Here is a 16,044-nt window from a genome sequence, read left to right as displayed (position 1 = left end):
AAATGTACTTTTTAGAGAAACTTAAGCCAGTTAGCCCCAGTACACAGATTCATTATTTGTATCGTATAAACTAAAATAATCCAGCCTTAAGTGATGTTTACGACAAAAAAAGTGTTCAAATCAATTGCACTCAAACTCTACAATATTAAAACAAACTCTGACAGCAATAGTTACTTTCAACTAACAATTCTACACATAAAACACCATCACTAAATCATGCAGTGTATACAAAAGTCAAAGTCAACCGAGTTTGGCCAATATTACAATATTAAACACACAAGATACATAAACATGCATCAACAACAATGATAGCAATAACATATCAAATCATATAACAAATGGTATCAAAGTATTTTTGGTGCTTTTGTACTTTTTAAATGCAAAACTTAAAACTTTTGCTTTAAGTAAAATATCACAATACATCCTCCACCCTGAACCTTTTTAATTTCCCCCCCAAAAAGGCCCAGCCTGTCCTCCATGGAGAGGCCGATGGGACCGGCTCGTGCCATTGGGTGTCGCTGTGCGCGCGGACTCTCCACCGGCAGGTTTGGTTCGAGCGGACCACAACACAGTGAGAAGTGTCAGATAGTGTTGTTAACACGTGAGATACTCAGTGAAGGGAAGAGTGTTAAAGAAGTGGAAAACCGGGAGACACAAGGCTCCAAAATAACGCGGAAGAGAGTTTTTGAGAGAGAGCCGGAACTGAAGGAAAGCTTCGTTGGTCCAAATGAGGGAATGCCGAAAAGGAGAGCAGACACACGGCCAGAGCGCCAGACATGAGTCCGAGGTAAGACACGGCATTCATGCAGACGTGTGACACTGTTTCATTGAGCTGATTTTAAGTGCACTAATATGAGTGTATCCATGGTTGATTTGACTAAATGTCTTTTCGTTTCGATTTGATGGTCCTGATGTAGCCTTCAGTATACAGACACAGCTTGAGCATCTGGATCATGGGCACGTCCGGCCTAATGATCATCTTACAGTCACTTCGGCTTCAATATAAATGAGTATTTTTCAGTTCTTAATCTACATTAAACCATCAAAGACGCTCGATGTCATTTGAAGATAACTTTTAGCCATATATGTGTCATACATATATTTAAAAAAATATTGTAGCTACCTATACATTTAATATAACATGTTTTAATATTTTATTTTGACACTGCACACGATAACATATGGCTTAACTTCAGAACATTGAAAACACTTGTAAAGAACATTGGGAATCATTTGGAAAACAGCTGCGTTTTTATTATCTATCAATCAGAATATTTCGAGGGGAAACTGTCAGATATGTTGTCCACTGCAATAAGCATGTCCAGTCCTGTCATAGCAGGTGTTTTAACCTCTATGGTTTACCTGAGAGAGAGAGAGAGGGAGAGAGAGAGAGTGTGTGTGTTTTAAAATGTTCAAGAGGTTTATCAAACCCCTTTTAAATAATTGTGCTCTTTTAGTGAAGCCAGGGGGGCTATTTAAAAGCTCCTTATCTTCTCAGGGGAGGTCTTCAGGGAGGGAGACAACTTGATTGAATAACTTTATTGATTTCACCTATAAGTAAAAGGTGTACAATTAAAGAATGCCTGCTTACATTGTAACCCCCCCAAATTACACCCAAAAAAGCAAACACGAACTGAATTTGGTTAGCGTCAGATAAAATAAAAGACTGTCTTTGACATGAAAACATTTAACACATCTTGGTGTAATCAGTAAAATCACAGCGTTACACGTATTTCCAAAGTTGGAGTGCGCTGACTGATCATAAATTCAACATACACAATGGCTGCCTGTCTCTTTAAGACGATGTGTTGAGAAGTTCAAGTCGGGGTCACTTAAAGTTCCTGCCCTCGATTTTACCTTTAAGTTTTATTATAGACTGACATCACACGGGGTGCTAAAACACTTAAGGCGCATAGAGGCTCCATTATCATCCCGGTGCGCGTTATTGCTCCGACTCAAAAATAGCTAAGGAAATTACTAGCAAAAAAAGGAGGAAACTGATGCTGGTATAAGCACGTATTTTTATAGGAGGGGATGAGAATGAGGGGAGAGGAGGGGCAGCAGAGACACACAGAAAGAGGGAGAGGGAGGAAAGTGGGTGGGAGGACGGACCTAGGGAGCGACAAGAAATTCATATCAATTAATAATCATAAAAAAAGAGCTGGCAGACGCGCTCGGAAAACTGGCATGGTTTTTTGGAGGCTGGCAGTTCAAAGCTGAAACGTCAGATATGACTCCTAGAGACTGCTGAGATGATCATTAAGGGAGACTTAGATCGGATGGCAGAAGACATCGGGCATGCAGGTAAGAACAGATACGATGCACACACGCAGGCACCCAAACAAGAAAGGGGCTATAGGACATTTAGGATTGTATTCATAAAACTGTGGACCGCATGCTGGCAGCGAAGATATGTGTTTCTTATTTAAACGTTGTACAATACGAGTATTTTAAACAATGCAGTATCTGCTTTTTATTTCAGTGCATGGTTAATAATTGTGATAACGACAAGTAAGGCCATGCTAATCCTTTTTTTACTTTCATTTTATTTGAGCTGGTTGGGAAACGAGCAATTCTTTCTTCAAATTATAAAGTATCCATATATTTTTTTTTTTAAAGTCAGTAAATGTGTAAAATCATTCCGGATAAGTCACATAGATCACATATCGTGTCTCAGAAATCTGAAAACATTATGCACAAAGTTTCGATTAGCCTACAAACTAACAGAAGTCTGTGTCATTGAAATAAAAACTGATTTTTCTTTTTTTTAAACACATGAAATGCTTTTTAGTTTTTAACTCAGCTTGAATGCAAAAGTTAAAGGGAACATCGACGAGTGTTTAAAGGGGAAATTCAGCTTATTCGGTTATCCCAATAATACATTTAAAAAGGAAGCAACAGTGAAATCATAATTATGCATCAATGTCGAAATTAAAACAGGCCAATCACTGTGTAATAATGTTACCACTGAGATCAGGCGAAACACGCACCAAATGATATGATGTGAACACTTTTGTTTTCTGGTTTCTTTTGGAAAAAGCCGAGATGTTAATACGCGTATTAGAGAGAAGCTGCTCAGTGATGTTGACAGCAGCTGTCTGATGCACCTTGAAATACAATGAGCTGAACACAGGTCTGTTTCTGAGGTGATTTAAGACTCGCAGATACAGTGGATGTTTGAAGAATGAGGCGCTGCAGCTCAGAGAGATGGATGCACTCGTGATTCTGTTTACTGTGTACAATATGACTAAAGAGTAAAACAGATTAGAAGACGCGTCCTCTCTGCGACACACAGTCAGCAGACAACTGAATGCTTTGCTTGCAAAACGGGACGTAAGGTACTCAGATGTGAGGCAATGAAATCTTCTCCGCAGGCGAAAACACGTGCATAACCTAGGCTACCGTCAGTAGCCATATTTTAACAATTATAAATTCAAAACAAGTTAATTAAAATGGAATTATCTGATGTAAAACCTGCACGTCATCAAATGATTGTTAATCCAAAAAACGTGCAATGTATCCCGTTAATTCCCTACCTAAATGTCATTAATATGATTATACGTGACCTGTTGCTTAAAAAAACGACTAAGTTCCGATCAGGGATAGGACACTGTCATGCTTCCGACTGTTTTATAATTGTATTTTTATTTTTTAGATTTGCCTAAAATTTGCTTTAATTATCCGTGATATTTGCTAACCTGACTAATACTCAATTTATTTACCCATCATGCTGTTTGTCTAACTTTTAACTCATTCAATTTGCCTGCATGTTTGCCTCTTGTGAATGACTAATTTAATTAATTAAAGTAAATAAGACAGTTAACATCTTTAAAAAAAATTAAACTGATCTTGTATTGCTGTGTTTCTTCATAAAATGAATGTGAACGGTATATGAACAGGATTCAATGCAGGGTTGTAATATAAGGCGATGAGCATGCAGTCAGCAATTATATTGAAAGACAATAAAGTGTCAAAACAATGTTTTAAGCAGATGTCTGGAGTGTTTATGCACTGAAGCTGCATGTAGAGGTATAGGAAGTTTAGTCTCGTTCACTCAAAACCACAAAAGTGACATAACAGACAAAACACAGGTACAATAAGTATGAATCTAATGCAAACAACTGAATAACCTCATCGTCATAAATGACATCCCCATCATGTAAGTTTCCTTAGCATGGGTCATTATCAGATGGAAACAGCTCATAAGGATTCAAGTAATGTGCAACCTAGAAAAGTGATTCAGTTTAGCCTGTTTAACAAACAACCTGTAGTTTATGATTTTAATTTCTGTTTCCATGAACATTGCATAGCAGGCTTGTCCTGAGATGCTTTTCTGACTTATATCATTGCAATCAGATGGCTTCCGAACAGGATGCTGTGAGCTTACTCTTGCCCTAAAGATCAAGAGTTTTATACAACATGTGTTACTCTGATCTTTCACTTTTCTGTCAGTAAGCTACATCAAACAGTGAGCTCAGAAATTTAAAAAAGCACATTTTATCTTCTCAAAAGACTCTGATCATAATGACAGAAAAGAGACTCTTATTGTCTTGATGGGAACCCCACAGAAACCCTGACTGTTGTTACCACAAGACATTAACGAAAATATTTTTTTCTATGCACATTGCAGCCGCACAGACATGTTGCTCGGTGCATGAGACCTTCCCTGTGTCATAAAAAGGTTTTAAAAATGTGGATATATGAAATGTGTATTTAAATGTCTTATACTCTTTAATAGAGAAATGTGTAAGAAGGCCTAATTTTTCTGATGTGCTTTATGATGCAATAGATCTGTGTTGCATGATACGGCGCTGTAGAACGCATAGAGACGAGTGTACACTGATTGTGTGTGTGTTAGTACACAACGTGTCACCACGCAGAATAACCAGTAACAGTAAGCTAAACACCCCTTAGTGCAATGGCGACTGCAAAAGTTCAGCACGCTCTTGAAAGTACTTGGCCTATTCCTCATATCACCCTCACTTGTAAACATGTTTGATCTGACCGACGCTGAAATTTATAGTAAAATATGACCGTTGAGTAATCAAAGCCAGACAGAAACCAGAAGTGGAAACACTTTAGATGACAACTGGGAACATGATGGAGCGTAAACCCACCTAAACCTGTCTTACTCGCCTTTTATTAATAGCCGTTTATTGTTCTTTAAAAAAATAATAGATAAGAAACTCTTTTGAAGTCATGGATTTAGATGTTTAGATTTAAGAAAAAATATATTCATATTTTTTTCTTTCATTTTAATAACTGGTTTATCAAGGATAACTTTTTCTTCTTATGTTATAGGACTAACACTTAACATGAATTTAAGAAAAGAGAGGGGAATTGTACTAAGAAGTGACCTTGGGTTTAAGACGTGTACAGTTTTATCAGAAGGGCATTGCAAGAGAAACTACCTTTTTTTTGTTCAGTATTCTCCAGAAACAGTTACTAACTCATGCGTCAAGGTTTATTTAATTTAAATACCTACTTCCCTATTCTGTATTTAGCGTGTACACTGAATGAAATAAACAAGAAGAGAATGAGCTGATGACAGGAAGACCATGATCAGACGGATGACATGATATTTATTTAGTCGCTTGTTTCCCATCAGTGAGACTAAGCCCTTAGGGACAGTTTGAGACGTGTAATGTCATAAGTAAACTATCCTCAGATGCCACTGATTGAACAATACACGGTGCGGTGTCTCATGCATTCAGCTGATGTAGTTTATTTTAGACTCGATGGAACAATTAGTGTTGATATTAGAGTGTATATGATTGGGTGTGTAGACTCCTAGAGGCCTTCTCAATGTAACATTTTGAACCAAGTAAAGTTGATTCACATACCATGCACTCGGTGTTCCTTATGACTGGGCAGAAAGGGGAGCGAGAGACCAATCTTTTTTGGATGTGTCTGTTCCCTACAGGTTTTTATACCTGCTGTTCATCATACTTGTGAAACATTCATCCCTTGTTTTGTTTAAAACTCTGCGCACCACTTTTGGAAAACTTTCAGCAAGCCAGCTACAGTTCAAAATATTTATCTGGTGTTCTCTCAATTTTGTTCTTTCTTTCTTTTTGCTCGCTGCAGAGGACGTGAATGCATATTCTTGAATTTCTCATAATGAGAAAACCATTGCAGCCGTTCACCTTTTGCAAAAGTTCACTTTTCTACTAAGTGGCCTTCGTATGCACTTCCCTTGTATGAGTTCTGCACTCTGCAAGTTCCAACACATGGAATTAATGAATTAAACATCATTATGTAAACTGTAAATTATTAATATAAATGTGCATAAAGATGCAATTTAATTAAGTGATGTGTTTTTAAAATAAACATTATAAATGAATTCCTCTATTTTAATCCTCATAAATGTATGTGTATGCAAAAGAACATTTTGCTCCTATAATCCACTTAATGACTTTAGTTTTTTTCTGTCAATCAAAACCTTTGGCACTCAAACTTCTCAAATATTTGTTATGTGTAATTATGTTATTTTATGTTTAAATAATAATTTCCAAAGATTACATTTTCGAAAGTGCAACAATAATCATTCAAATTAATCAAGAAAATGACATTAAAAAGTTGATGTGTTTGGAAATGCTGACTGCCGCATGATGTTTTACAGATATCTGTTGTTGCAGGTGGCGGACTGAAGACGATGCTGGATGCCATGGATGTTCCAAGTCATGCTAGGGATCTCCTCCTGCAGCTCAACAGCCAACGAACCAAAGGCTTCCTGTGCGATGTTATCATTGTGGTGCAGAACGCCCTCTTCAGAGCTCACAAGAACATTCTGGCTGCCAGCAGCCTCTACTTGAAATCTTTGGTGGTCCATGACAATCTGATCAACCTCGACCACGAGATGGTGAGTCCAGGGGTCTTCAGGGTCATTCTGGACTACATCTACACAGGCCGCCTTAGTGAGGGAGAACCCACTTCTCCTACTGAACCCAATCTAGGTGCTGTGTTGGCAGCAGCCAGCTACCTCCAGCTGCTTGACCTGGTGGCTTTGTGCAAAAAGAAGCTGAAAAGAAATGGCAAGTACCCTCCCCGGCCTGGGCCTGCATTTCTGCCTTACCCAAAGATGGGCCCCAACAGTATGGGTTTAGGGAGTGGTGGCAGGTATAGGATTTCCACTCCTGTCATTCAGTCCTGCCCTCCAGGAGGAATTTTGAATATCCATGCAACGCGGGCATCACCACCAGAAGAGCTGGTTCCCCATCGGATAGCCATTCATGCTGGGGAGCTGTATGCTCCAACCTCCATCCAAGGCTCTCAGGTGTTCCCGTCCCTGCAGTCAGCTCTGCCTGCCCAGCTGGGGCGCTCAGCCCACCCTGGAAGGAACTGCTCCCCAAACCACGGCCTTGATCTCTCCAAGAAGAGCCCCAACTCCCAGTCTCAGCACACACCCTCTCAATCTCATTTGGCAAATTCTCACAATGATGAAGAGCGAGACGGGAACCTGAGCGGTCGCACCAGTCCCATGCAGGGGACAAATGGAAGGGCTTTCCCCTCAGAAAAAATGGATTCAACTGACCAGGCAAGCTCTCTTACTCCTCCACCATTCCCCCATATCAACCAGGCTCTGGGCCCCCACCTCCCCCACCTGCATCGCCACCAGGGCCGGGATCGCTACCCATGCCCCCCCAGCCCTGATACCCCAACAGAAGGCAGAGAAGCAGGCAGAGATATGGGCAACATATACCGCTGGGTGAAACATGAGCCACTTTCATACACAGCAGAAGATGAAGATGAGGATGAGGATGAAGAGGAAGGGGGCGAAAATGGAGACCGGCATCATAACCATCACAAGGCTGGGGAGGAGAGTGAAGGAGCCGACGATAAGAGCGGGTCAGGCACAGAGGAGACGGGCAGTAGTGAAGGCCGCCCCTCGCCTTCTGGACCAATGGGGAGGTTCCACATGCCATATGAGCCAGAGAGCTTTGGGGACAATCTGTACGTCTGCATTCCCTGTGACAAAGGCTTCCCGAGCTCAGAGCAGCTCAATGCACACGTGGAGACACACACGGAAGAAGAGCAGTACTGCAACTCAGGTGGGGAGATGGGAAACGGCAATAACGGCCCCAAAAACATGAGCGGTAATACAAACGGTTATGGGGGCCTGAACAGCAGCAACAGTCTCTCCCACCTGGAGTCCAAATCCAGCCAAGCGCTGAATTTAGGGGGGATCGGGGAAATGATGCGACCCTACCGCTGTTCCTCCTGTGAGAAGTCCTACAAAGATCCAGCCACTTTGCGGCAGCACGAAAAGACCCACTGGCTGACCCGGCCTTACCCCTGCAGCATCTGTGGGAAGAAGTTTACGCAGCGCGGCACCATGACGCGCCACATGCGTAGCCACCTGGGCCTTAAACCTTTTGCCTGTGACTCCTGTGGCATGCGCTTCACCCGCCAGTACCGCCTCACCGAGCACATGCGCATCCACTCAGGGGAAAAGCCCTACGCATGTCAGGTGTGCGGAGGAAAGTTTGCTCAGCAGCGCAACCTCATCAGCCACAGCAAGATGCACAGTAGCGGGGGGAGTGCAGGGGGCCTGACCACAGATGGGAAACTGAAGCTGGACTTTGCTGAGGGCATCTACCCACTGAGTAAATATGCAGCAGAGCATTTGGGCCTGAAGCAGGAGAAGGTCAATGAGCTCCTAATCCAAGCCCAGCAGCAACTGGTAGCTGATGCAAAGGTCATGGAGAGCCTCTACCCGCTGTCCAAACTGGCCGCAGAGCACCTCGGTATCCCCCTCGACAAGATGGATGTCATGGGCCAACCCCTCCTCCCTTCCCTCTCTGATGGCCGCATCATTGACCGTTACTCACCCAGCTAAAAGCACATGACCTGTATAAACAGCAGTCACCAATAGGTCTGTGTGCACACACAATTGCAGTATTCTAAAGCCTTTCACCTCAACTCCATATCTCCTCTGCACCTCAGACTCAGGCCGAGAGGAATTGGTCTGCTCATGCACACCAACAAGTGTAGACTGTAAGTGCCTTTCTATGCATCTAATGTATCTTAAAATCCTCCTTCATAAGGGAGCTCTGTGCTATTCCGTGACCAAGAGACACTTATTCAAAGAAGTACAGTATTTATGTACAGTGTATGCAAACAAACATTTCAGTCATTGAGCCAAAGTGACAATTTGAAAACCAAAATGAAATTGTTTTATTTATTTTTGTATCATGATGAAATCCAAAGAGAAACTTTTGCAAGGAAGTGTTGCAATATGACCCTAAACCTGTGTAATATTTAGTATCACCTGTGTACAAAAAAAGGAAAAAGCACATAAGGACAAGATTCAGTGTTTTGGTCCAGACCTGAGCAGAACTAAATGAATAAGCCAACTCATGTGGACTTTAAAGTAATGGGAGCATATATGTTTTTTTTTTCTTCTTCTGTTTTTGGGGTGACTGGACAATTTATGTATTTCACTCTCCAGCTTATCCAAATCATGTTCCTGCCCCTAAAGTCACGAGGAAATGACTGAAAGATAAGAGCAGTTGCCTCAGCATTTTAGTAAAGTCTCATCAGTTTTATTTTCTCCACTTTTTTATAAAGTAACCCGCTCTCCCACATATCTTTGTGGATTAAGACTCATACTATGTGACAGTAATAGTAGCTTAATCAGCCTTACACTCAGCGGCCTACAGCTAAAACTTCCTTTGTATTTTGCCTCACATCCCGTAGCTTTCAGTTGTTGTTGAGATGCAGTAAGCTCAGCCCTGTGATCTCATAACTCGGACATGATTGCACATACCCAACTGCTGACACATAAGTGCCTGAGAAGAGTGTAGCTGCATCTCATGGTGTAGACTAAGCATGGGTGTTGCCTCTGACATTTACAATTATGGATGCAGCAAAGCAGAGAAGCAGTGACCAGGTCAAAATGAACGACACTGAAATCTTTCATTAACTGCCAAAAGCAATTATTCCATTCACAGCAGCCTGATGACAAACTGCGTAGCGACACAAGTCACATGTCGCATTGCTGCTCCACTCTCTGTAGTCTGAGGCCCGGAGCCCAGCTACTGTTGACAGGCCAAAGTGAGTGCTGCACTCAGCCCTGTGCCTTAAAAGTGTTCTGATCCGCTCACCACACGCCTCTTCCACACTCACACAGCAAGCTGCTAATCTGTCTGTGATACGAACATAAGAAGGGGTTTGTGGGTCTTCCCTGGAAGCCAGCGGGTGAACAGCACAGTCCAGCTGCTGTGCCTCAGTAATCCCCTTGAAATCTCACTTTCTCCTGGACAATTCCCACTGCTTGCCAGCATGATGTCCCATTTCATGCCTGCCATCTTGCCCCTCTGATCCACTCATCAACATCATATTTAAGCCCAGCTAATGTCTAAAGGCCTCACCTCCTCCACGCTGGTCTTTTTTATACATATTTCAGTATTGGCTGACCAGCGATAACTCCGTCTTGAAAACAAAAAGCACTTAAAGGTTGTGGGTTGCCGGCACATTTATAAAAAAACATGTTTATTCCAAAGAACATTCTGGCATTTTCTTTTTCCATTTGTACTACTCCTTGATTTAGATTAGACATGTCTGACCACTATAGTGCCAATGCCAACCTCAGTGGGTGAATGTGAAGACTAAAGCCATAAATACACTGTGATTGACGGGGTGAATTTTAAAGGCCAAAAGAAAACAGAGACAATTTGCCTGACCTTTGGATTTTTTTTAATTTTTAAATGTAATTATAATTTAAGGGCTTCTTCTCTGTAGCATATCAACATGTTGTTTTCTGTCACTTACTTTTCTTTATTTGATTTGAGCTGAAAGCAGCGCACGTGAAACTGGTGCTTACCTCAGGACTGAACCCAGCATGGGGACGCAAAGCTTTTGTAAACCTTCAAATTACAATGTTCACACGTGCACACACACACGCACACGTGCACACAAACACAAATGCACACCCTTTTTTCCTTATTAACAGGGCAGTTGTCCTGTGTTAAACCTGTGGTTATTTCTGTGTTTATACATTTCTCGTTACAGTTTTATGATGGGGAGATAACATGTGATATTAACCATTTTTTGTTTTTATTTTTTACTATGCGGTATACATTTTCTATTGTGTTTCCTCAAAGAGGCTTGTGTCGATCTGACCAATTCCATTGTAATAACATAAGGCAAAGTCAGTTTGGCAGTTTGTTTAACTTTGTGATTTTCTGAACCACACTTAAGAGAGCAAGGTGGTATTCGTATTTGTTTTCAACCACACACACAAGTATATGTGATAAGTGTTTTGAAAAGTATCAAATAGAGATGTATTCTCAGTAATTCCTCCAAGCAGTTATTTTACAGGGCGGGTATGAACACTAGCCTTCCTCCAGAGGTTAGTGAACAGTCAATGATGAGTGAGACTGAGGTTATACATGTACAAAAACAAACAGGAAGCCAGCTTGTTTTCTATGATCCTTCAAGTTTTGGGACTCTTTTGTTTGGCTCTGTACCTAAAACCAGAATGTAGAGCTTTAATGAAACATTATTAAAAATGAGAACTTGCTTCACAAGCATGTGCAAACGTGTGAAACATTTAGAAAGAGGCGGATGTCTGTCGTGGGAATTTCAGTCCCTTCAGTCTTTCTCATTCACTAGCTTAAATGGAAATCTGTCTCCTCCTTCTCCCTGCCTTACACCATTAAAATAACACAATGTGTTTCCACTGTCACTCCAAATCTGTGCAGGAGGGAAGAGCGAGATAATGGCTGAACATTTCTTGTAGGACGCGCAAGGTTTGAAATTTGCTTAATTGCATTTACGTGTACGACAGACAGAGGTGGAGGCTATGTTTCTATAGAAAGGGGAATCGTTTGCTTGTCTGTTTGTATGTATGTCCCTATGCCATCGGTGCGTATGAAGGTCTGTTAATGCATGTCGGGTTGGTGTAAAGGAGAAAAGCTGAGGAGCAGGAAGTGAACTTTTGGCTGGCGTGTTGTGCTGAGGAGGATGTGCCGTGTGTTTCTGCTCAGAGGCAGATAGAGAGACGGAGAATGGGGCGGGAGAGGAGCAGGGAGAGCGCAGCAGGGTGGACGCGAGCCATTGTCTCAGTATGAAAGCCTGTTCGTACTTCTAAAACTCTCCATTCAGAAAACAAGAAGACTGTATCTTCTCTTTTCCTTCCCTTTCTGCTCTTTGGGAATAGACCTCTGCTCAGTATCACGGTGATACAACATTGTGTTCTTTTAAGGGCTGCGCAGCGAGGAAGTCATTCAGACATTTTGTTACACTTTGAAGATGTCGTGGATAAAATAGTTTGGCATAATTCTGTGCACATAAATTCCTTACAATATATTTTCCATTATATGTCGATATTTTTTTTTATTGGGGCTGGAATATTCAAGGCAAAATGCCAGGCAAAACGACTGGGTTGTAAATCAGATAAAAAAAAAACTAGAAGTAATTGTATTGCTCTGTGGTTGATTCAATTAGTAATTACAGCAATTACAAAAGTCTTGTTTCGATTTGCTCATGTAGCCACTCACCCCTTGGGTTTTAATGCCATAAGACTTTGTTAATGTTATTTAGATGACACATCAAAACTGCTCTTTGCCACTAAAATGAGATGAAGATGTTTTGAAAGTAATATAATTATGCATTTAAAACAATTTATTTGTTATGTCAATTGATATAATAAAAGTAAATGAATGCAAATACAAATGCGTGTAAAAGACAAACCACCAACTATGACATGTGGGTTGATAATTTAATTGTAATATTAAGGCAACCATCCCAGCCCCTTAAATGTTATGATACTAACAACAAAACAGTAAACAAATGTCTGCATGATTTCTAGTGGCCCTGTAAAGACCAACAACGGTTTAAGGTTTAATGCTAAATGCAAAGTGTGCCTTTAAGCTTTCTAGCAGCAAGCGGGCCGAGGTCACCTATGTGAGTCAGACAGGATGAAAAGTCCTGATCTGCAATCATACCGCCATTTGACATTTACTGTATTTTATAATATCTGCCAAAACGGCTGAGGCACATAGCAGACATCGCAGATGCTCAAATCAAAACTCAGCGTCAATCTTTGTAGTTTCCACGGGTTGCACTGTAGAGCTAAGCTTCTGACCACTTTTGCCTTTTATTGAAAGCCATTATATATATGGCTAATCTTCAGAGCACAGTTCACATATGCCACTATTGTCCAGTGTACATATTTCTTTTTACGAGGACTCATGTATAAATGTAAGCTAGAGCCAAATAATATCAATAATCAAGCTGTATATTGATGTTGAAACCAAAAACATGTGCCTTCAGGATAACAAGCATTGATTATTCCGCAATAACTTGCTATGTGTATAACTTACGCCTGTGTGTGTAAGTGCGTAGCTGCGTGTGTCCACGTAGTGCACCTGTCCATCTACATGTCTGAACGCCTTTCCCACAGTAGAGCAGGGTGTAGCGCAAGAGAGAGCTTTGACACTTTCAAGAGTCTTTGTTACAAGCAGCTGCTTTAGATTTATTTCCCCAAACTGCACTTTTCTGGAAAAATCATTGTGTTGTGATTTTTTATTACTCTTGTGATCGCCTAGAAGTCCCACAATTGCCTTTCTTCTGGCACTTTGCTTTCCTCCTCTTCCTCCCTCCAGTGCAGAGCTTGGCCACACTTGTTCACCGCCCTTGTTACCTCGAGGCACCGCTCCCCTCCTCACCTCTCACTGTCCCTTCTCTCTTCTTACACTCAACACAAACCGCTGACCCCTTCCTCCTCCATGATCCACTTACTTCCAGCTGTTTTTCATGCTGAAGAAGACAGTTGTCTAAATGTTTACATGAAGAGCTACTCTCTTTTTCTTTAGGCCCTGATCAATTTCCAAAATGAACTTTGTGGCATGTGTTAAAATACAGCAGATGATGGGCCAAATAAAAAGAGCCTGACATCGTTGTTGTATTCTGAACCTCTAGCCAAGAAACAGCTTACAAAGGGGAGAAAGACAGCATATCATCGTAGAGGAAATGCAGAATAATGTGAGGGGAAATGTTCAGGGAAAATATGCTCAGAAAGATGCCAGTAAAGTAAACATCTATGAAATTGCACAATTGAGCCAGGCTTCGGCTGCACCAGCCAAGTCATGCACTGAGATGGAGAGAACAAGTAAGGGAGAGAGGTTGAGAAGAAAAGAAGCAGACACAGAGAGAAAATAGCTTGTGCTTGATAGTCATAATAACCTTGAGTTAATAACAAAGAAAAGTTGGTTGCTCTTCTAACGTGTTTCCCCCTCATTTTGTTCTGTTTTTACTCTATTTCATTTCCCTCTTTAAGGAAATTGTCTTGTGAGCAAATTAAGTTTTCTTTTCCTTTTCGTTATTGACTGCTTCGGGCCATTGTCAAGGGTTTTAAATGTTAATGTGCATGTCATGTCATCCTTTTTCCAGACCTAACAATTATCACCCAATCAGCACACGACCCACAGAAGGCTCTTTGTAGACGAATAGGGAAGGGGCTTCTGGCTGCCTGTGTCCTCTTCCATCTGTTAGACTTGGACCTGTGTCTATCTTGAACACATGCAAAGACAGACTCAGTGGACTTTGGCTCAAATATTTTCTTTTACAACTTCTGCTCCAGAAGTTTAAATTTAAAGACAAACTAAGGACAAAACAAACAGGCATTTAGAAGCTGGTCAAGGAGAAGATTTGATTGTATATCTAGTATGCACACACACATACACACAGCTGCATGGCAGGCTGCTGGTCTACATTAGGTCAGATTTAATTAGGTTTCCCTGCTCCTTTTAGAGTGTTGCATCTAGTATAAAAAGTCATTATTAAAGAAATGGTGATTCCCCTGACGGCTTCAACCCAACACATACTATAGTCTGTGCCAAAATGTTACAGAGCCTCAGGGTCCACACACACACACACACACACACACACACACACACACACACACACACACACACACACACACACACACACACACACACACACACACACACACACACACACACACACACACACGCACGTGCGCACACACGCACACGCGCACGCACACGCACACGCACACACACACACACACACACACACACACACACACACACACACACACACACACACACACACACACACACACACACACACACACACACACGTGCACTCAAGGTTACATATGCTTTTATTTTGGTTTTGGAAAAAGGTTACGTGTTGAAATGATGGATTATGATCTAATGAAGATCACTGTTATGGTTCGGGGGGTTGTTGTACTCGACTGGTTGTGGTTCAGGGATTAGGAAGTTCAGCAGTAACAGACTGCCACGCAGACAGTGGTATCTGCGGATAGAAAATACATCACAAATGTACAATGGAAATGAGATTTTTCAGTGGAACACAGAATCTTATTTCAGCAGGCATAAAGCACACGTCCAAAAAGCATCAATAATGTTCAGTGGTTAATTTTGTGTGATTAAATACACCATACAAACTATTTAAAGCAATACATAAAACCAAACAGTATTTCTGCATTTTCTACATTTCATTGTCAATATTGATCTTACTTTTCTTTAGTGAAATGAATGTATTTATTGCATGTCAAAATGTTTTATAATTCATTTTTGTGTAAATGTCAATTGTGGGTTTTTATAATAATTTCATTTAATTATGGTGTCTTGATAAAATCATGTCGATAAGGCTTTTATTTTTTTAAAAGCCAATGTGAAAAATGTCATGTTTGTTTTGTTTGTTACTATACTCAAAATCAACTTGGCAATAAAGTAAATTGCATAACGGATTACATGAGGAAATGTGTCATTTAATCATCACAATTAATGTACTGTGTTTTCACTTCTAATTAAAATAGAAATAATTATGCATGAATATTAATTTAAATAGTCATCATAATTCAGTTGGAAAACATTCCGTTTACCAATTTCCTAGATATGATTTATATTTACTTGAATTTAATTAACTATACTTACCCAATTTCCTCAAATCTTCCACCTTAAGCATTTTATATTAAACCATCCAATCAATCATTTTAGTTTAAGACATATTTATTGTGCAGGATATGGGTTTCATATTAAAGGAAAA

At 40.7% G+C, this 16,044-nt stretch overlaps 1 protein-coding gene across 4 annotated transcripts; it reads left to right on the top strand.

The window, feature by feature from the left end:
* Window positions 1–533: 533 nt before the first annotated feature.
* Window positions 534–15,746, top strand: hic1 (hypermethylated in cancer 1). 4 transcript variants are annotated; one of them, XM_034097942.2, is made up of 2 exons: window positions 534–787; window positions 6,623–15,746. In XM_034097942.2, exons 1-2 carry the CDS (start codon window positions 728–730, stop codon window positions 8,837–8,839), a joined length of 2,277 nt encoding a protein of 758 aa, XP_033953833.1. In that variant the 5' UTR covers window positions 534–727; the 3' UTR covers window positions 8,840–15,746. The 4 variants fall into 4 exon arrangements, with proteins under 4 accessions (XP_033953833.1, XP_033953837.1, XP_033953835.1 ...); XM_034097946.2 differs by having other exon boundaries at window positions 703–787; window positions 6,639–15,746; XM_034097944.2 differs by lacking the exon at window positions 534–787 and adding an exon at window positions 2,122–2,304 and having other exon boundaries at window positions 6,639–15,746.
* Window positions 15,747–16,044: the final 298 nt, after the last annotated feature.

The sequence above is a fragment of the Pseudochaenichthys georgianus genome, chromosome 13, assembly GCF_902827115.2.
Source record: "Pseudochaenichthys georgianus chromosome 13, fPseGeo1.2, whole genome shotgun sequence".
Taxonomy (NCBI): Eukaryota; Metazoa; Chordata; class Actinopteri; order Perciformes; family Channichthyidae; genus Pseudochaenichthys; species Pseudochaenichthys georgianus.
This window is presented reverse-complemented; position numbering and strand designations above follow the sequence as displayed.

What these genes read in the sequence shown, in the direction of transcription:
- hic1 (XM_034097942.2), top strand. Translation starts at nt 728, where the DNA reads ATGAGGGAATGCCGAAAAGGAGAGCAGACACACGGCCAGAGCGCCAGA. An exon ending in GCGCCAGACATGAGTCCGAG is followed by an intron (nt 788 to 6,622) that starts GTAAGACACGGC and finishes GATGTTTTACAG; the next exon opens with ATATCTGTTGTTGCAGGTGG.